The 22,211-nt window shown below is 33.4% G+C and overlaps 2 protein-coding genes across 3 annotated transcripts; one reads left to right on the top strand and one right to left on the bottom strand.

Moving 5' to 3' along the window:
* Positions 1-948: 948 nt before the first annotated feature.
* Positions 949-14,233, bottom strand: LOC108219669 (WD-40 repeat-containing protein MSI4). 2 transcript variants are annotated; one of them, XM_017393159.2, is made up of 15 exons: positions 13,926-14,233; positions 9,821-9,884; positions 9,550-9,636; positions 9,390-9,452; positions 7,865-7,930; positions 7,676-7,750; positions 7,411-7,486; positions 6,776-6,992; positions 6,358-6,439; positions 5,638-5,711; positions 5,346-5,445; positions 5,173-5,247; positions 3,123-3,175; positions 2,711-2,810; positions 949-1,249 (listed from the first exon to the last, which is right to left on the bottom strand). In XM_017393159.2, the coding sequence occupies exons 1-15, from the start codon at positions 14,057-14,059 to the stop codon at positions 1,154-1,156; spliced, it is 1,362 nt and encodes a 453-aa protein (XP_017248648.1). In that variant the 5' UTR covers positions 14,060-14,233; the 3' UTR covers positions 949-1,153. The 2 variants fall into 2 exon arrangements, with proteins under 2 accessions (XP_017248648.1, XP_063950326.1); XM_064094256.1 differs by lacking the exon at positions 13,926-14,233 and adding an exon at positions 11,028-11,173.
* Positions 14,234-19,129: 4,896 nt separating this feature from the next.
* On the top strand, positions 19,130-22,116 carry LOC108221123 (protein HOTHEAD-like). The gene is made up of 6 exons (XM_017395022.2): positions 19,130-19,514; positions 19,629-20,001; positions 20,238-20,548; positions 20,663-21,048; positions 21,200-21,768; positions 21,861-22,116. The coding sequence occupies exons 1-6, from the start codon at positions 19,457-19,459 to the stop codon at positions 21,916-21,918; spliced, it is 1,755 nt and encodes a 584-aa protein (XP_017250511.2). The 5' UTR covers positions 19,130-19,456; the 3' UTR covers positions 21,919-22,116.
* Positions 22,117-22,211: the final 95 nt, after the last annotated feature.

The following is a 22,211-nucleotide window of genomic DNA, read 5'->3' as shown; positions in this document are numbered from 1 at the left end:
ACTTTTTTTTTTTTTTTTTTGGCTAAATCTCTTTTTTCTTCTTCAAAAATACTAAAAATAGTTTATCTATACCAACTAGTCAACTACTATTATTTATACAAGCAGTAAAATTGACAAAAGATGAAGTTAGTTAATTATGTTTTAAGTTACTAGACATAATTTTAAGATTTAAATTGGAATAGTGTTAGATTTGCTCTTAGATCTGTATATTAAAAATATAAATAATCTAAAATTTTATGTTTGAATTCCGTTAATGATATATTAAATATTTATATTATTATATTATTTGACCATTTTAAAAGTAGAAAAAACTCGAAATAATATATATATATATATATATATATATATATATATATATATAATATTAACTAATAATTAATTTATATACTTAACCACTTGCATTTTAATTTATGAATATTACAAATATAAAATATAAATAAAATTATGCTAGTATATGTAATGATCAGTTTTGTGTTGGTTATAAAATTGGATATAAAATACATTTTCCCAATTAACTAGCCATCAAGAATATGTTATAATTTTTATTTTCAAAAGCGAACATGATAAATTGTGTCGGTATCCTTTTGTTTATTTAAAAAATTTATCATCTAATTATCAGATATAAAGATATAACCATTATATTTTAATTAATTCATATACTTAATCACTTGCATTTTAATTTATGAATATTACAAATATAAAATATTGATGCTAGTATATGTAATGATCAGTTTTGTGTTGGTTATAAAATTGGATAAAAAATACATTTTCCTAATTTAACTAGACATCAAGAATATGTTATAATTTTAATTTTCAAAAGCAACATGATTATCCTTTTGTTTATTTAAAAAAAATTATCATCTAATTATCAGATATAAAGATATAACTATTATATTTTTATTATAATACTTTAGTGAGAAGAGAAAACTTGTAATAAACAACAAGACATTCAACCCAATAGGAAAAACATGACAGATTGACTAGGACATTTTGAGTTTTGGCCGAGAGGTTCTTCCCATTCCATACTATTAAAAAATAGATGGAATGTAAGGTTAATGTCTTGAAACTTTTAATTTAACTTTTAAAGATAGATGGAATGATGGTCATTAGCTTTGTAGTCTCCAAAACCCTGTATTCACTATTTAACAAACTATTACATTGGACACGAAAGCAAATGGCCCTTGAATTTCTCCAGCTCCGCAAGGGCCTCCTCTTCAGATTTGTACAATAGATCAAGCATCCTCCATATCTGCACCACCAAAAGACTTGCTTAGATTTCACCATACACTGCATAATAAATGGCTTCCTAAACAAGTAAAACTGGAACAGGGAAAATAGTAAAATACTACTCCCTCCGTCCCAGTCAATAGTATACATTGGGGGACGGGGGCGCGGCACGGACTTTAATGCTTCAATATAGTATAGTTCTGTAAATTATTTTTAAGATTTTCTTTTTTTGTATAAAAGTATAACATTTATATTTTTATACAAAAAAAGAAAATCTTAAAAATAAGTTGTGGAACTATGTTTTATAAGAGCCTTAAAAAGCGTGTCGAGCAGTGAAAAAGAAACGTATACAATTGACTGGGACAGAGGGAGTATTGTTTTTAAGATCAAATTAGTAATTGACACGCAAAGACGGGCAGTTCTTTTTATAGTTTATGGTTCGTTACAAACAGACTTAAATCACATTTAGAAGTTCATACTGTTAAATGAAAGACTAAAAAAGAACAAAGGTTCTGAAGGTATCATGAAAGAATTTCTAATAGAGTAATAGTATATTGTTATATAAACCTTCATTTTGATACCTCGATAGCAATTTGTTTAGATAGTCTTTATCTGATTTTGCTTATAAGTACCCAGCAAACTGAGGGCAAAGAAATTGATTTGATGGTGGGCATCTACACCATATATTAAGAACATTTGTAGACATAAAAAGAACCATATTCAAACATAGGCAAAACCATATACGATCACTGGCGATTCCAGGATTTGCAAATGGGGGTACAAGAAGTTAAAAAAACATACGTATAAATGAATTTAATAAATGCAAATGACACTTGTACTTTTCCCCTACGAGTTCTAATCGACTGAAATCGATGTATTATAGCATCATTACAAACATTAGAAGCTAAATCTCTCTCAATATAACATACTAAACAATCATTGTGAAACTCATTCCCGTACTATTACTGACACCAACAATTTCTTGGAGAGAAGAAGAGCACTAACAGTTTAACCCTCTGTGTGTTATAAAAAGGAATATGGGGGTGCAGCCGTGATAGTGGGTTAATATAATTCATTTAGTTTTTAAATTTATTTTTTTATAATAATGGGGTGACAGTTGTCCCCCCTGCCTAGCTTCTAGAATCACCCCTGTAAATGATATGATACCCCCTAGACTAGGTATTGATACTCTTACCCATTTTTCATCATTATTGATCCATAAAGATCTATCTAAAATTTAAAGATCCTTGACACACTAGACCTTCAAGTTTACAGAGATGTACACGTGTATCTTTGAAGTCATTTTAACAAGAAATTGTAGTCAATAGTGTTAGTTATTTAAATTAACCTATCTGTAGAAAAATTATATTGGGCCAGCAAAGAAAGGGCAATTAGATTTAAAAATAACACTCTAATAATTTTATTAGTATTAATAGGCTAATGCACTCGTTTGCACACATAAAAGCTAGAGATTAGTCATCACCTGCAGCGTTCCACCCCCATTAGTGCTTTCACAATCATCAGAGACACTAACAATCGTCCAAGGATCAGAAGAATTGAAGTGAAAGTCAACAACTTTGTCTCTACATTTACAAACAGTAACAATTTAGATAGGTAAGAATCTAATAGAGTAAGAAATTATCAAAGAACAGATGCTAATGCTGCAAAGCCCAAGTAAACAGCCTTTACCGATTTATCACGCACAAGTAGATTGAATACAGAAATTTCAATCCTAATTTGATGTGCTTATAAAAAATGTATGTTGTTACTCTTAAAGCATTGAACTTAGTCCAGTGTAGACCGTATACATGAGCAACTGATGTGACTAAAAACAAAGCATGTTTTTATGCAAACTTTCTATTAACAAAGGTGGCAAGGAGAAGGAGGATGCAAACCTGTGCCCAGCATGTCGGAAAAATAGGCCATTTGGATTATCTTTCTGGCCAATCTAAATCAGAATACACATCATTAGTATCTCATTTTTCACTTTTAAATGTTTAAAAAGAGGTACAGAATCATCTGACTTTTAAATATTTCTTTTAGTGTTTACAATAGTGATTTCCTGATGCACTTTAGCAGGAGGGGCAGGGGCGGACTCACAGCCTGATGAGTGGGTGCCCAGGAACCCACTCAGGTTTCGGGCCTGGGACATATGTATTAGGTTTATTTTGGAATCCACTCATATTTTGGACAGGAACCCACTTTATTAATATATTAGCCCATCTCATATTACATATAATGAAAAAAATCCCAGTAAGTGAATCAAAACAGAACAAAATGATAAAATGTGACTGAGCCCAATTGTAATTGAATAGCCCAAACATTCAATTCAAAAAAATAACATGTGATGTGACTATCTCAGCTTATCTATCTCACTGTATGTCTTTCTGGGATGGATTATAGAAATACAAATGCTGGCATGAGGCCACTTAACCTAGCTAATTGGACATCAATGATTGCTGTTTATATACAAGGAACCCACTAGGATATAATCCTGGGTCCACCACTGAGGAGGGACCTTTGGATATTATACCAAAGGGGACAGCAACCCACATGTTGAGAACTGACTATTGAGGATGGTAAGACTTGACCACCCTCTATTCAACAGCCGGGAGTGAAGAGTCATGCATATTATAAGAAAATCACACATATTATGTGAAGAGTCATTCTCTATTAAGCAAGCAATTTCAGTTTAAATTTTAAAACTATGATATATTCAAATAAGTCCCACAAGCCAACTACTTAAACAGAGAAGTCCCACAATCCAACTTGTGAATAAATAACAAATCAAACACTGATCCTCACCGAAAACATTATAAACTCTGTACATACGTAAACAAGAAAAAATTGGCATAATTAATGAGCATAAATTAATTAACATACATGAACACAGAATAAAAAAGATAATATAAAGAAACCAACTACTTTCTTATATTTTACTATCCATTTAATAAATTAGATTGGATAAATTAATAATTTAGTTAAATAATTAAATTAATGAACATAAACACTTAAGTGGTTAACAGAAAAAATAATACAACAAACAAATAAATACCAGAGAAATATTTGTATTGACTACTTCTATTAATATGTCTCACTGTGTATATATACCCAGATATTTATACTAGTCGGTGGTGTACATATGTGTGTGTTTGTGATGATGAATTGAAGCTAGAAGTAACAGAGAAAAAGAACAAAAGATGAGAATAGTTGAGAAGATTAAGAAAAGTTGTGGTAGAGTTTTAGTGGTCGAAAGGAGAGGTACATAACAGATGAATTCGCATCTTGGGATTAGGGTTGTTTCCTCCTTTCTAATAATTAGTCATCTAAGCTTAATGGGCTTTATTTATTTTCAGCATTGGGATGCTTTTGGGGCTAATAAAAACTGCAACCCTAGCCCTCATGCACCCCGCGCCTCACTTAGGGGACGTGCTTCATGGTAGCCAGGCAAGTTGGCTGCGGCCCGCATTAATGACAACACTGGATTTAAGAGGAGAATTTAAACTGTGTTTATCACACAAGTACATATATTGGAGCTTCTAATAAAGAACAGTGTTTCCAAATAGTAGACATAAGAGAAAGAATGGTTTTACCAAATTCTTGGACACGTCTAAGACTATGAGTATGGACTGCAGAATACACAGCAAGATAAAATAACTCTTATGCAAATAGCTAAGGCTATCGTTTGTTGCTACTTTCTTTAGGGTCTCAGTACAAATATAACATGTTTTTGACCACTGGATGCCATACTGCTGTAAAACTGGAAAGGAGATGTGTAATATTGGCAATTTTGGTTGTATTGGATGCTCAAAATTCTAGACATTCTAAACGATTTTTAAGCATTTACCTTGTATACCACCCCAATCTATGTGATACAGAGATCCTGACTATAACCTAAAACCTCACTGTCACAATATAATATAAGCACTAGAGTTTTATTCACACCTGCTTATGATCCCAAATGTTCAGAATGCCATCTTCTGCAGAACTCCCGAAGACAGATGAACTATCTGGAGACCACTGAAGAAAAGCAAGTTTTTGTTTATAAAAGAGTCAATAGCTAAACAAATATAGTTAATACTCACTCAAAAGATTTAGGAGCTAATATATATACATGCCTGAACACAAAGGACAGCTTCACTGTGAGCCGCAAATATGTGTATAGGCCCTGAAGTGAGGTTACGACGATCAAACATGCGAACAGAATTATCAGCAGACCTTGAGAGAAAAAAAATGTTGATCAGCAATAATCGAGAGAGCAAAGCAAATATAAAATTCAATAAGCTCTAATTACTGAAATGGAATATTTGTAATAATACATGCTTTTAAGGTACTGCAACTTATGTGGAAAGTGAAGCAAAAGTTTGGACAACAATGACACAAACAAAAAGCTAGACAATGTATACTTACCCAGTCAGTATTAAATTTACGTCATAAGGGTTCCAATCCACGCAGTGCAGATCAGCATCGTGAGCTTTTTCAACCTGTAAAGAAACAAATTCAGACTCTAAGCTTGAAGTAACAGTTGATGGGTAGGATGTGAAGACACCATTTATTGCACAAGTCATTGACTGCAGTTCAAGTAACATAAGATAGTAATAACGGCTCTTAAATAGCCTCTAACAGTAATGTCATACGATAGATAACTTCCTGTTTCTAGTCATTCACAACTATGACTTTGCAGTTTCTTCCTCCCCCGCATGTTTATCTAAGGGCCAATGTTGCTTTACATTTCATTATCAGTACAGAACATTTCCAATCCCATACATTAAGCTATTAATACAAACTAGTAAAAACAGGGGAAAATGACAAAGATATATCCTAAAGACACATCAATAATCTACAGAGGCATGAGCTTCCGGTTGTGACTAGAAAATACAAAAAAGGTTTGAACATTTGATGGTGGCTGATGTAAGGCTGTCTTTTTGAGATAAATGACAGATGCTAATAGAGCACAACATCTGCATATACTTCTTTTTCACTTTTGGTGGGGAACCTATTCCTACTTGCACATCAAAATTTGTAAAGGCAAAACTCTAACTGCTACTTTAGAAACAAGTGAACTGCAGTAATTTGGTTTACATAATACTAATGGTCCTCGACAAAATAGAATAGTGAGATTAACTTAACCTTGACAGCTGGAGAAAAACCACTTCTTGCATCCCACAAGATAAGGCAGGAATCATCCCCTACACTGCAGAACTCCTGTGCACTTCAGAATAGAAGAATTGAAGATAAGTAATAAAGCATCAGGCAGGTTTACTGCTACAGATAAGATAAACAAAGCAACATGCTATTTTTTATTTTATTTTTTGCTAAATGGCAACATGCTATTTTACCCACTCACAACCTTGCTATAGTGAAGTTTAAACTTTTGATCACCGTTTCACCATAAGATAACATATTATACCAACATATACAGTATTCTGTCAAGTATGTGTGACATAAGTGGTATATAGAGTGAAATCATCTAAATGTATATAGAAAGTAAAGTCAGGTGATATCTTATCAGGACTGATGCATTTTAGAGTGTGCATTCCCCAGATACCTTGAGGGACAGAATTGCACATCTTCGACAGTATTTTCATGCCCTTGGAAAGTCCCACGAGCTTGTACGGAAGGGCTAGATGATGGTGAGTCATCACTTCCATTACCCTTGGAGTTCTTGATTCCCCCCGGTTTAGCAGATTTTGTAGATCCTGAGTCTGTAGCCAAAGTAGAGATGTGATCATGTATACTCCAGAGTATGACCGACCTGTCCTTTCCTGTAACAGAAAGTCATATCATTATTTCATTAGATCTATATTTGATGGTTGATACTAGCCAGTGGTCACCCCCTTAAAGTTAAGTTTCCAGCTTATATATTCTTTCTTAAATTAACTTTTCCACATTTAACATTAAATTCCATGTTAACGAATTCAAATAGCTATTCAACATTGGGGTATAGTTATCCACTTTCCTAATGGATAACCAATATCATCGAAATATAATATTGGGAAACTATCTCAAGTGTGGGTAGAATTTAAAGCACACGATGTAAATACGTCAATGCCCATTTTTTGTCAATAGTCATACAAGTCCAACTGTATGTGCACACATTATGTATAACTCAGGCAAAAAGACACATAGTATGAGCGATCCACTGAATCTAGAATGAGATAATAAACTTTTAGAATGTAAAACCTCCAGAAAGCACGAAGGGTTCTGTCGGAGACATAGCAAGTGCAAATTCTGCATTATCTTTATGTCCGGTCAGTATCTGCACAAATGGTGTTTAAAAATTAAGGCAAGATAAACCAAAGAAAGGAAAAGCACATAAATAAAAGCAACATCATATTCTATACGTTTGAACAATTCGCATTATAGTGAACACCACGACAAGCTAGCACTGATATTGAGATAAATGCAAAAAAATAGAAATATTTGCTCTTTACTAAAGATTGCGCACCAAATCTGGTCTAGACACAGGGTGCCCCAGGGTAGCTTGACGACTAGGTTGACTTTCAATATCCCAAATAAGGACCTAATTACAGCAAACAAATTTCAGAAGACATTAAATTATTTCAGCAGCTTTGTCAACATAAAGCTGAAAAGCTGCAAGTATATAAACATAATATATAGAAAAGAAAATACATACATCAGGACTGTCAGTGTGTGTAGCCACTATGTTGCTGTTCTGAGGAAGTTCTCTAATCCGATTCACCTGGAAGTATGTTTTGGAATGCTTATTTATAATACTTAATTACATTTGAGTGCTCAAATAGAACATATTGACTGTTCACAAATAAGTGAGGCGATGTAGAAACATCACATGTCAGTGTCACCAACTCCGGATAGAAATGTGATCAAAGAAGCACCAAATCGATAGACATTACTCATAACAAGATATTATACAAAACAGGGACCTCTTCCTCATGATAGATCTTTTATAATCAAGACGACTATTGTTGCATAAACAGGTTTAAGCAACAAAAAAATTAACACCATACTGAAAACTAATAATTCACAGAAAGATAACGAGATTATAAGCTTATAACAAAGGGAGAATACAAATAGGGGCACATGTTCCCCACAAAATCATGATAATTTAGCAATATAAGTTACATAAATTTATAACATAATATTGTAAGTATGCCCCTTATTCAATTAAGATGTGAAGTTTTTATGTGAAATAAATTATTTATAGAAAAAATCGAACAAACTCTCAAATTTCTACTATTATTCTAGATCCACAGGGACTTTGCACGGATGTTTTAGTCATTGTAGTATATTTTATTTAATTACTAATATATACATCATGCTTATTTAAACTAATTATTCATGTACTCATTAGAACGTTTTTTGGATCTACCACTAATTACAAACATACAAAGGGGCAAAACAGGCGCCAGGTTGCCTTAGCATTGGGTTAAATCATCTTCAGATTAGTTAGTGTCGTATTTTTGGGATCACAATACGAAGACCATAACCAAACCCCTATTGGTCTTGGCAGGGACCAAAACTATATATATATGCTTCGCAACAAATGGTCCTCAGGGTCGATACCATTATTCTTCATTATGCACTTATTTTTAATTTTATGCAATACATAATTTTGTTACTAAGCTTATAGAGAACAGTGTATGATACATGATTAATGTTTCTGACTTCATACAATGTATAGATATCAAAAAAAAATCAATGTATATATATACTATTTACAAAGAAAACAGCTTTAATAGTTCACCACTTATCAATAGAACATAAAGTACGTCGTTATCTAATATTCTAATATAACAAAATAACAGCTCATTTCTTTTCATCTATATCTACAAAATTTCAAGAATATATACTTGCGTGACCCCCTGCAATACAGGTTGACACTAAAATATATACAATACCGCATCAAATTTTATAAAATTACAATAAAAAAATTTGTTCCAAGATCATAAAGTTTAGAACACACTGACCTTCCATTTAGTTAATCGAAAAATCTAATTGATGAGCTCAAGGTCATGGAGGGAAAAAACAAATGTAAATTTGTGTAATTAACCAAAGATAGATGAAAGGAGAACCTTACAAATAATAACCTCAAGAGTCAAGATAGAAAAAATGGAAAGACAGAAAAGTTACATACTGAATAATACAAGCTGAAAATATGATAGAGTTATATTGCTAGTTACCTCGCCAGGATGTAAAATGGTCTTAAACTTTTTTATAAATGGGGAACGCGACTCTTCATTGAACTAACAAGATAAAATACAAGTTCAAAAATAATCAGTGAAAGAAAATCAACCAGAAGTAAACAGAGAATAAAAGAAGAAGAAATCGATATTATTTCACCAGTGATATGTGTTCTGCGGCAGCAACCCTGGGTTTTACAATTTCACAGTTTGCAATAACAAGTGTATTAGGGACAGTACCGTCGGTCTACAAGAAAGATGAAGCAAACCAAAGGTAAGCACAGTGAGTACAAAAAAACTAAAAAGCGAAACAAACTTGTAAAAGCAGAACGCCTCAAGTCATTCGACATATAGTACCTTACATTCTCCTAACATACAACATACAACATAAAACAACAGATGAAAACAGAGTTTAAGACAAGGTAAGTGACCTGTTCTGACAGGTAAAGTCGCTGACGGTTCTTGTAAGTAGCCTGCTCAGTCACCGGACCCCACCTATAACAATAACACAAAAAATAGAAAAAGATTAACCGTTAATAGCACTAATAATTCGAAATTAGACAAATTTGGCTTCAACCAAGAAAACAGTACATAAACTCTCAGAAAGATCCACATTCACAAGCTGTCAACTGTTGGCATCATTTATCATATTATCTAATTTTTTGTTTCAGCAATAAAAATAAGTGCCCCTTACTTGACATATAGTGTGGTCTAATCTTAAGATGTCTTGTGTTCACATCTCAAGACTTCTTGTGTTGTGATCCGAAACTGCAAGAGACTCTTCACTTCCTCTGTTATAACCATGTCTATTTTATTACATAACCTTAGGCTTTCCATTCTCCTTGCAATATCATGTTTCTCTGCTTTTGGTTCGGCATTTTCTATAAAAACACAACTAACAAAAACCTTAACTACACATGGGTTTTGAATTTTACTGGACATGGGGTGGCGTGTGGTGAGCTAGAAGAAGTATATAGACAAAGGCTCTTCGAGTAAACGCCAGAGGATGATTGTAATGAGCCCGTGTGTATGTTGCAGGGCAAATTCAACTTTACCATAGTGCTCAAATTCCCACCACGACTTTAGACCTTTCTTCAAGTAAATATCTCGATTAAATGTGTAACACATTCATTTGAGGGTTTACACATGATTAAATATCTCAATAAAATGTGTTATAGCCACTGTTTCATTGATTTTATAACAAAAATTCGATCCCTTGCAAGGATCATTACATATCTTTTTTTTATTTATATTCTCCATTATAGCTCTAATTTAATTATAATATATAATCTATCATTAGAAAAAATCTTTTTAACCATTTGTCTACTGCATTTTGACCCAATATTTCGAACAATCCACGACATTAACCAGATATGTTTTGAAAAAACAGCACATAGATTCTCAGAATAATTCACAATCACAAGCTGTCAACAACTTCACACATCAACAACTAAAAAACGGAACCCCCAGAATATTTACCCAATCTAACATGCCATAACATCAACAGACAAGACAACCCAAAAAAACTGATTGAAACACAAAACAACTAAATTCGCAACGAATTAACAAGTAACAAGTTAAAAAAACTGAAAAATCAAAATTGTTAGTATAAACCCTAGTGCGTATGTATGAACAGACCGGCAAGAAAGAGAGGGCCAAACAAGACTGTGATTAGCGAACCAATCGTAAAGAATGGGAATAAGTGATTTCCACTGAGCACGCCCCTCCTCTTTCATCTTCATCTCTTCGCTTCCCACCTCTTTCTTCATTGTTTCCAGTATCTTCAATGTGGTGCAGTGAGGCCTCTAATATTTCTAGGTTTAGTTCTTTACAAAGTTATCCCAATTATAAATCTGGTTAATTCTCGCTTATTCGAGATTTCCCCGATTTATTAAGATTTTATTCTTGCTCTCGGGATATTAAGTTAGACTCTTGCCAGTGCAAAATAACATTATAATTATTTATACATATGTTTATAAGTTTGTTTGTTGAAAAGAAAAAGTTATCCAAATATAACCTATATTATAAATGAATTTTTTAATGTTATTTATTTCCTTGAAATATCGAATCATAGTGGATATATGTATGCCTTAAACAGTTTATGATCTAATTTATTGCCATCCATTTCTTTAAACTTTCCTGTTTGGATATCGCTCTCAATTCTTAGATTTCAAAACTTTCTAAAAGTAATAGATTTTTATAATATAAAAACTAATTTCACCCACTAATTTCATCCATTTTTTCCAATCTATCAATTAAATATTAAAGGGCCCCTCACTTTACCAACTCTTTCACAGTATATTATACTTGTCTTAACCTCCGTGTCTATTCCCAATGTAAAAATTGGGTGGGACGGTGGGAGTATTCAATTACTTTACATTTCCTTGAAACACCGCGTGGTCTACTCTTAGGATGTCTTGCATTCACATCTCAACACTTCTTGTGTGTATTTTCTTCGACACCTTATTAATCTATAATTGGGCATAATATATTTAATAATTTGTCCAGCCCGTTGTGTCTCATTATCTCCAACATCAACGCGCACATTACCAATTAACAATATTAATTAAAATTCCATAGTAATTACAACAAATATCATTAGCACACAACATTAGATTGGACTTTCCATTCTCCTAGAATTTCATGTTTTTCTACTTTTGGTTAAGCCTTTTCTATAAATAACACAGCTCTAGAAATACCCCAAGTACGCATGGATATACTTAGATTCTTAAAGCAACTGCTCAAGTCCAACACCTTCCGTAAATGCTCTTAAGTTCAAATATAGGGAATTTATGACAAATTGGTGTTCCTAAAACACTACGACATTCATCTCATTCCCTGTTTCAAGGTAACCCCTAGCTATAAGTCAATATTATGAAAAAAAGTCAGTCCCTCCTTTTCTACACTTTGTCTCCACTATTTCCCACTTATTAGTTCAAATACAATATTATTATTATCATCATCATCATCATCATCATTACTAGGGATGGATATAGATTTGTGTTCGATTTAATATACAAAATAGTTTTCATAAATAACTAGGAGTCCTTGTTTATAAATATTCATATTATTTACTGGGAATGCACCAAGACATTGTTGAACTTGCTTTGAGTAGTGAGGAAGGGGAACAATAATGTAAAAGGCTTTTGGGGCAATGACCGAACAGTAATACACCCGTGAGATAGACATTGTGCGAATTCACGAGGTTGTTATCAGTGAGTTCGTGTACACAAGGTAGCAACTTCACAGTAGTGATAAAAATCCTAATTCCAGACACAACTTTTGACCTCTCCTCGTATAATTTATCTCATTCTCTTCTTTCCATTATTAATTCTTTTAACTTCATATGAGGGTTTACGTTTACACATTTGTTTTAATATCTTGATTAGATTAGATGTATTAATTATTTCATTAATTTCAACATATCCAATACTTCTAAAACACGCAATTAATAAACCATATATCTTCTATTGCTTTATAATCTCCATCATATCTCATGTCCAACAACATCAACATCAGTGCACAACAAAAGCGAAAAACGGACTAATCGAAACATAGAAATCGCATTAACAAATAATAAGTCAAAAAAACTAAGAGAATCAACAATAAACCCTAGTGTGTATTTATAAACAGACTGGCGATGAGATTGTAATTAGCGATCCAATCTTAAAGAACATGAACGAGTGATTTCCACCGAGTGATTCCTGCCACAACTTTTGAACTCACTTCTGAATAAGTTGTCTCAATCTTCTTCATTTTCACCATTAACTTTGTTACCTTCTTCATACGAGGGTTTCCGCATTTGTTTAGTATCTCGATTAGTTAATCTGTATTAACTAATCATTAATATCTCAAGACATATTTAATACTTATATACCCCGTAATAGAACAAATCACATATCATCTACTATTTTATAATCTCCATCATATCTCGTGTTCAAGAACATCAACATACAACACAGCCGAAAGGCGAACTAATCGAAACACAAAACAGCTAGAATCGCAATTAATTAACAAACAATAAGTCAAAAAAACAACTATAGAATCAACTATAAACCCTAGTGTGTATGTATAAGCAAAGCGGCAAGAAAGAGAGGGCCAGACGAGATTGTGCTTAGCGAGCCAATCATAAAGAACAGGAACAAGTGATTTCCACTAAGTGATTCCCTCCACAACTTTTGAACTCTATTCAGATAAGTCATCTCAATCTTCCTCAATTCAGCATTAGTTTTTTTAACTTCTTCATACGAGGGTTTCCGCATTTGTTTAACATCTCGATTAGTTGAGTTGTGCTGATTATTCAAAAACTTCTCGAGACATATCCATTACTTAAACACCATGCAATTGAACGAATCACATAACACATATCTTCAATTGCTTTATAATATCTACCATGTCTCGTCTCCAACAACATCAACACACAACACAACCGAACAACGAAATAATCAAAACATCTGAAATCGCAATTAATCAACAAATAATAAATGAAAACACCAAAACAATCAACTATAAACCCTAGTGTGTGTAGGAACAAACCGGCAAGAAAGAGAGGGCCAAACGAGATTGTGATTAGCGAGCCAGTCGTAAAGAACGGGAATGAGTGATTTCCACTGAGTGTAGCGCTCCTCCACTGTTCCCTCCTCCTTTTTGTTATCAACGTCCATCTTCATCTCTTTGCTTTCTTCAGTAGCTTCAGAGTGGTGCAGTGAGGCCTCTGGGGTTTCTAGGCTGGGTTTTTAAAGCAATTCACAAAGCACGAAATTATACTACAAAGGTATCTCTAATTCAAATTTGGGCTGCTTCTTGCATATCCAGGATTCCCCGGTTTTATGAAATTTTAATATGTATTACAAAAAAATTATGATTTTGGAGATTTTATTCGATCCGGATTTTTTAAAAAAAAAATATTTATGAAATTCGAGGATATTCAATTCAGATTTTAGAAAAGATATCATAATTATGAGATATTTAATTGGGATTTTGAAATGTAATGTAAAATCCGGTGATATTCAATCAATATTTTAAATTATACTCAAAATTCGATGGTATTTAACTGAAATTATTTAAAATTTATTAAAATCTAATTGTATTCAAATGCTGATGGATTGATTATTTTGTCCTTCATAAAATGATGGATTTTGTGACATTATTAACTGTGTCTCAAGTTTTTTTAAATAACCATCAAAATTTATGAGACACCCTTTCCATCCAAGAAAAGTAATGTACGTGGTGGTATGGTGCGAAGCCTTTCAATGAGGTGATGTTTGTTATAAACGAGTCGGTTGAAATGCACCTTTTAAATATTTATATTTTTAGAGATGATATAGTAATAACAAACGTCATAAATCTCTAAACTAGGTCTATTTATTTAATAATTTTTTTCCATGTAGGAACATGTCTGGATCCAACAACATATAAGAACAGCTCCAACACGAGCTCAAGTGTTGTGTTGGAGACTGTGCATGGAATTCCTCTTCTATGTTTTCCGCATCGGAGCCTCCGGTTGGACTTGGTCAGGCCTGAATAGTTGGGCTGACACATTGTAGCAGCTTTTCTACTTTTTTTCTACTACTCCCTCCGTCCCCCTGAATTGTATACATTGGGGGACGGGGACGCGGCACGGACTTTAATACTCCTGTAAAGTGTAGTTGTGTAATTTATTTTTAAAATTTTCTTTTTCTGAATTAAAGTTTGGATGTTATATTTTTATTCAGAAAAAGAAAATCTCAAAAATAAGTTACGGAACTATATTTTTAAAATTTTCTTTTTCTGAATTAAAGTTTGGATGTTATATTTTTATTCAGAAAAAGAAAATCTCAAAAATAAGTTACGGAACTATATTTTATAAGAGCATTGAAATGCGTGTCGAGCAGTTGAAAAGAAACGTATACAATTAAATGGGACGGAGTAGTAATATTTTATCATATCACTATGCTGCTGTGTGTTTTAATTCCGTGTCAATTCATGTGTCTGTTGTTGTGTAGAAAAAAGAAAATTGCAGACTGGAATTAATGACGTTATAAATATAAATGTTCATATGAACGTTAATTCTTTTAGAATTCTTACGTTCTAAAATTTTAGTACTATATATATTAATCTTGTAAAAATAATCAGTCCACAGTATACTACTTTCTCTTCTATAAATAAACTTATTTTTTTTATCAAAATATGAACCCAAACAATTATTTATCTTCAAACTCACAAAACTCGACCCCAAAAAATTCTCAATATCCATATTTATTCGAGAATGCATATTTTTCATATGCTCAAAATTCAAATTTCGACAATTCTCAATTTTCAAATTCCAAATTCGTATTTTTCCTATCCCTGGAATTCTTAATTTTTTTTTCCAAAATTTTTAGAATATACACCCACAACTCGAAATCCAACAAAATGGTGTTACTGATGAAAATTCTCCAAACCTACAAGCTCATGGTTTTGATGCTACTAACATTATCAATCTTAATGATGATGTTACCGAAGTTAAAAATATGTGAGAACGAATAATTCAGTGAAACTGAAGTAAAGATAAGTTCTTAGTCAGTGCAAGGTTGAATGTATTTACTGATCTTATAACCGGTCCGATCAAAAAAGTAAAATATTTTGGGATCGAATTCGTCAACATTGTAAAGATAGTAACCTTAGACTTATCAAAAGAGGAATGACTGCGAATAAATGAAAGCACTCAAAAATATGGATCGGTTACAAACAAGCTGAACAAAGAGCGGGAAATGCTTCGATCTTGGACAACATACTCGAAGCAGCTCATGACCTCCAAAAATTAAACACAAAAAGAATTCTAATTTTAATTTTGTAATGGGACGAGCTTTGGGGACAACCTAAATGAAGAACTCCAACGTTGAGTTACCAAAGTGGAAAACGAACAAAATTAGGTGATTCTAGAGCTTAAATGATGAGATGCATGAAAATATCGTGAAGTCTCATTTTCGTTTGAAAAGTACAAAAGTGGCTAAGAAGGGAAAAGGAAGGCCAAAGGAAAAAAAAATATAAAGAGGTTGAATATGAAGAGTTGAAAGCCGATATAACTAGAAAACTGAATCTAATAATAAAATTTAATGATGTTCGATAAAATAATCATGTCTCTTGCTGGCCGATACAACTACAATGAATGATAATCAACTGGAGATTCATACTACGATGCTTGTTGAAATGAAATCATGAATGATGTTAGCAATCGTATTTGTCTTTTTTTTTTCTTGTAATATTGTTGTTTTCAGCTAGTCTTTATTATTTTCTTCTTGTAATGTACTGTAGTAATTGGAAGCTAGTATTTATTTTTTATTTCTAGTAATGTATCCATTGAAATCGAGTATTCGTTTTTTCATCTTGTAATTGTAACGACTATAATATGTGATATTATTTAACAGATGCAATATATTCTGGATGAGCAACCTTTGTTAACACGATTTCCTGTTTCCAAGTTAAGAAAAAATTATTCTCAAAATATCAAGAACGTCAACACAAAGATGTAGAATGAGCATTTCGTGTGCTACAATCATTATTTACAATTATACGTGATCCTGCACAATTCAGTGCCATTTTGTTGGCTTGCGTATATTACATTTTATTTATTTTGTTACTTAAAATTTTAGATATTTTTTGAAAATTACAGTTTCATATCTTAATATTTATATTATTAATTATTCTTAGTAATTAGTTATAATGTTATATATCTAACCAAATGGTCTCCCTTTGGTTAGATATATTTTTTTTCTATTTTCTTTTTTATATTATCTTCTTTTTGTCGAATTATTTTTGTATTTATCATTTCATTCACTTTACCATCTTTTGATAAACTATACTGATTTTAATTATTAAATGTATTATTATTATTATTTTCTTGTTATTAATGAATCGTATTTGTTTCACATAGCGTGGTATTACAAGTTGGGACGTTTTCTTTTCGGACATTAAGGTCTTATTGTCTAAACTTCCGGAAACATTTTCATGTCTTTCGGTTAGATGATAAGCTTTTTTGAATGAAAGAAACTCCTGAGTATTGGCGTATATCGATACGAGCAAGTGTATTTTCTGTCAAAAAAAAAAAATCCAACGAGAGAGGGGTATGTGAAGATGTTATGTGTATTATTTTAATCTTATATTTTTATTCTTCTGAAAAGCATTAATAATAATTATTATATATATATGTACAAATAAATATATAGTAATACTATATATAATTGTTCTAATAAAATATTATAATTTAATTAATAATATAATAGTAATATTAAAAATTAAATAAATTCATTACATGAGTCAACCAAACACATGAATGATACTCCGTCCATCCCAAATTAGATGAGCTCGTTGACTTAAGGCATGCATTTTAAAGTTCATTGACCGAATAGTTATATTACTTATTTTTGAAATTTTATTTTTCCAAATTAAAATTTAAATATGAAATTTTCATTTACAAAAGAAAAATTAAAAAAATAAATTTCGGAATTATACAGTCAATGCATGTTAAGTTACGCGCCTAAAATCAACTAGCTCATCTAATTTGAGATGGAGGGAGTATTTTAATCCGTACATTTCCGGATTTCCAACCCCAAACGCCAAGACTTGCGATTCTATAAATAAACAGGAGTAGATCACGTGTGCGTGTGTGGAAAATAATGGTGGAGCAAGCATGCATTCAAGTCGCATAAAAAGTCAAGATGCATTATAAATACGGTTGTGATCGAATTCATCGCTACACACGATCTCTGTGTGTGTTTGTGTTGATCAAAACGCACACGTACAAACTTCGCTGCGCATCTGATGAATACAGGAGCTGGCAGTATTATCCTGGCTCCTGCAGGCTGCTCTTGGCACGCCGTTTAAACCAACCCATAATTCATAAACATGCATTGAGTAATAAATGATAATTCAATTTTACAGTAATTCGTACTTGGGTGCTTTTTGTTTCTGGAATAATTACCTTATGCAGACGAGATAGTCTAGTAGTTAAAATTTATCATATGTCGTCCAGAAGACTCATTCTTTTTGGTTTAAAGTAAAACGCTATTTTCATGACCTGCGAGAGCAATTAATAATCTTGCATTTTCGTCGAGGGACATAAATTCAGGTTTTAAGGTAGTATATTTTTACACAAGTATTCTATTTGATCTCAAATTTCCTTGATAACGGGGCCGTTTGGGCAGACTTAAAAAAAGTGATTTCTTGCTTAAAGTAAAAAAGTTGATTAGAAGTGAGTAGTAAATAAGTTAATAAAGTGTTTGGAAAAGAAGCGGAAGCTCTAAGAGATCAGCTAGCATTCTCAACTTTTTAAAAGTGCTTTTACTTATTTACACAAACGGGTCAACAAACCATAGTGATTTGTGAGAATACAATATGTTCGTGGTAAACTCTCCAACACGGTATTAGAGTTTAGTCTCGCGGTACACTTAGGTTCAACTCTATTCTCATGGACACAAAGACATGATTCTTGTAAGTCCTCCTCCCAACAACTCGAGATTTGAGGAGAACTGACGCTTGTTTTTCCTAGTTTCATAACCAGTAACATTCCATTACAGTGGAGTAGATTAAATTCTATAGAAAACTGAGCTAGCTGGCTGGCCATGTGATGAACGGCTTGATGTGTTCATCAAGAAGCAATCCAACGGTGCATGGGCATGCACAGCATAAACTACTCCAAGAGGCAAGAGTCTCTCCCACAGCTATAAGTTCACCAAGCAATAAATGATTCTTTCATTTCTGCATTTCCTTAAAAAACTAATGAATGCAGATACCCTAGCTGGAATCTGCCAACACTCATTTCTTTCTTTACAATTAAGTTGCAGCAGAGATATAACAGACCAGTCATTTGTTATGAACCAAACTATTAACTCACAATTGCCCATTTTTCTTGTAGTGGTGGATCATACGTCGTAGTACCAGATAATTGTCACGAGTATAAGGGTCGTATTTTAGAAGTTTGTATTCGAATAAAGACCTCAGTATGTGTATGCAAGTGTCATAATGAAAAAAAGAACGCGAAGAACAAGGCCAGCTAGAGAGAGCCACATAGTGTGAGCAGAGCAAGCAGACATTAAGATCACTGCTTAATGATAATGAAGCTCTTTCTTTTAGTTTCTTTCCTCCTGTTACTCACTTCCTGTCAAGGTACTCACACATTTTTTATGTTTTCGAAGTATAAAGCTCTGAACTTTCCTAATAAATTTAGCTCAAATGTGTTTTACTCTATGTCAATTTTATAAATTCTTGTTTTTTTTTCAGGTAGGAGAAATTTGAATACTTGGGAAGATAAGTATCCTTTCATTAGATATGCAAGTTCTTTCTCCTCATCTTCGTCGACTGCTGTTGGTAAAGCTTATGATTACATAATAGTTGGAGGTGGCACAGCTGGATGCCCTTTAGCTGCCACTCTTTCCCAGAATTTCAGTGTTTTATTGCTCGAAAGAGGCGGGGTTCCATTCACAAATAGAAATGTGTCATTTCTTCGAAATTTTCATATTTCTCTGGCAGATCTTTCCCCTACCTCTGCTTCCCAGTACTTTATTTCCTCCGAAGGTGTTTTCAATTCCAGAGCTAGGGTTTTGGGTGGAGGCACTTGCATCAATGCTGGTTTTTACACCAGGCCTAGCCACAGGCAAGTCCCCCTCTTTGGCATTTTCTTGATTTTTCATCAATTGTGTGTTTTTGGGTGATTAGAGTTTCTTGAATGCCTACTAATACTGATCATTAGTAATGTAGGCTCATAATCTAACTGAGACTAAAACAAATTTTGGGAAGAACTCGATTTAGGTGTAAATTTTATGTAGTAGGCATACTTTATGTTAAACTGCCAAGTGCTTGACAAGATGGACACTAAGTACAATTTTTCAGGGATATTGAAAGGCTGGGATTAGATGCTAAACTAGTAAATGAGTCATACCCATGGATTGAGAACCAGATTGTTCATATGCCTAAATTGACATCTTGGCAGCGGGCGATGAGGTATGGTCTGCTTGAAGTTGGGATTTCACCTGACAATGGCTTCACCTATGATCACTTATATGGAACCAAGGTTGGAGGGACAACTTTTGACAGATATGGTCGCCGCCACTCTGCTGCTGAGCTACTTAAGTCTGCCACCCGCGAAAATCTTGATGTTCTGATTCATGCAACTGTTCAGAAGGTTGTGTTTGATAAATCAGGCAAGTGAAACTTTGAAAGATAATATGCAGGTCTTGTTTCTGGAGAGAATTTAAGTCAAATTTAGATACCATCATTTAAATCACGAATAACATACATAATAATTTGCCACACAGGGAAGAAGCCGAAGGCAATTGGAGTAACGTTTAAAGATGAAAAGGGGAAACAGCATCTAGCATTACTGTCAAATAAGCAGGGGAGTGAAATCATACTGTCATCTGGTGCTATTGGTACCCCTCAACTGCTGCTACTTAGCGGTGTTGGACCTAAAGCTGACCTTGAAAGAATGAACATCTCTATGGTGCTTGATAATGAGTTTGTCGGAAAAGGAATGTCAGACAATCCTATGAATTCACTTTTTGTTCCCTTCAAAACACGGATGGAGCAATCGTTGATCCAAACTGTTGGTATAGCTAAAACAGGTGTCTACATTGAAGCTAGCAGTGGATTTTCGCAGTCCCCTGATAGTATTCATTGCAATCACGGAATGTTGTCAGCTGAGGTCAGTGTATATACTTATCAGGATTAGTCCCGGACAAAAGATAGGACTATTCTGTTCTGCTTCTGACAGATCTGATTTAAAACTTCTCTACTTAAACTATAGATTTATAAGATTTTAATTCTTTAAGTAATGCAGTTTGTGGCCTTAACAGATAGGGCAGCTCTCCACTATTCCTCCAAAGCAAAGAACGAAAGAAGCTATCGAGGCCTTTAAAAGAAACAAGCATAACCTTCCTCATGAAGTATTCAAGGGAGGTTTTATCCTCGGAAAAGTTGCTCACACCAAGTCAAGAGGGAAGCTCAGCCTCTGCAACACCAATATTGATGATAACCCGAGTGTATCTTTCAATTACTTCAGCCACCCCCACGATCTGCAACAATGCGTTCATGCTTTTCACATTATTGAGAAACTTGTGAAGTCCACTCACCTGACCAACTACATGCCACCTGACGAGGACACCTTTGAGAAGTTGCTTAATCTCAGTGTCCTGGCCAATGTCAACTTACTTCCTAGACACGCGAATGATACCAGGTCCTTAAAGCAATTCTGCAAAGACACAGTAACCACAATCTGGCATTTTCATGGCGGATGCCAAGTAGGCAAAGTAGTAAATTCAGATTACAAGGTTCTTGGAGTGCAAGGGCTTCGTGTCATCGATGGTTCCACATTTTCCCAATCTCCAGGCACTAATCCTCAAGCCACATTGCTCATGATGGGAAGGTAAAGATCATAAAACACATTCAGAATAGTTCATATTCACTATTTTTAACTATCTTAACAACATCATTATCTTAATCTGCCTAATCAAACAGATACATGGGCTTAAAGATTCTTAAGCGGCGATTAGGCCACACAGCAGCTGGTACATAATTAGCAGACCACCGAAGAACATCATATTTTTACAGTAAGGTCCTAGTTTAGCCTTATTTATTATTTTCAGCGCGCAAATTATAATCTGAGCAGCGCGTTCTGTTGCATTCATATTATGAATCACCAAGAACCCGTAACGATGTACTATAAATCTTAGCATCTGGTTGACATTGCAGTAATGTTCTAGATTACTCAGAACTTCTATACATCTTAATTTTCAGGAAACTACCAAGAAAGCCCGCGATTATAAAACTGCAGATTTTCTTTGCCAGCAGATTACATTCTTGTTCACA

This window comes from Daucus carota, chromosome 5, assembly GCF_001625215.2.
Source record: "Daucus carota subsp. sativus chromosome 5, DH1 v3.0, whole genome shotgun sequence".
Classification (NCBI taxonomy): Eukaryota; Viridiplantae; Streptophyta; class Magnoliopsida; order Apiales; family Apiaceae; genus Daucus; species Daucus carota.
The sequence above is the reverse complement of the archived record's forward strand: the minus strand, read 5'-3'. Positions and strand labels throughout refer to the sequence as shown.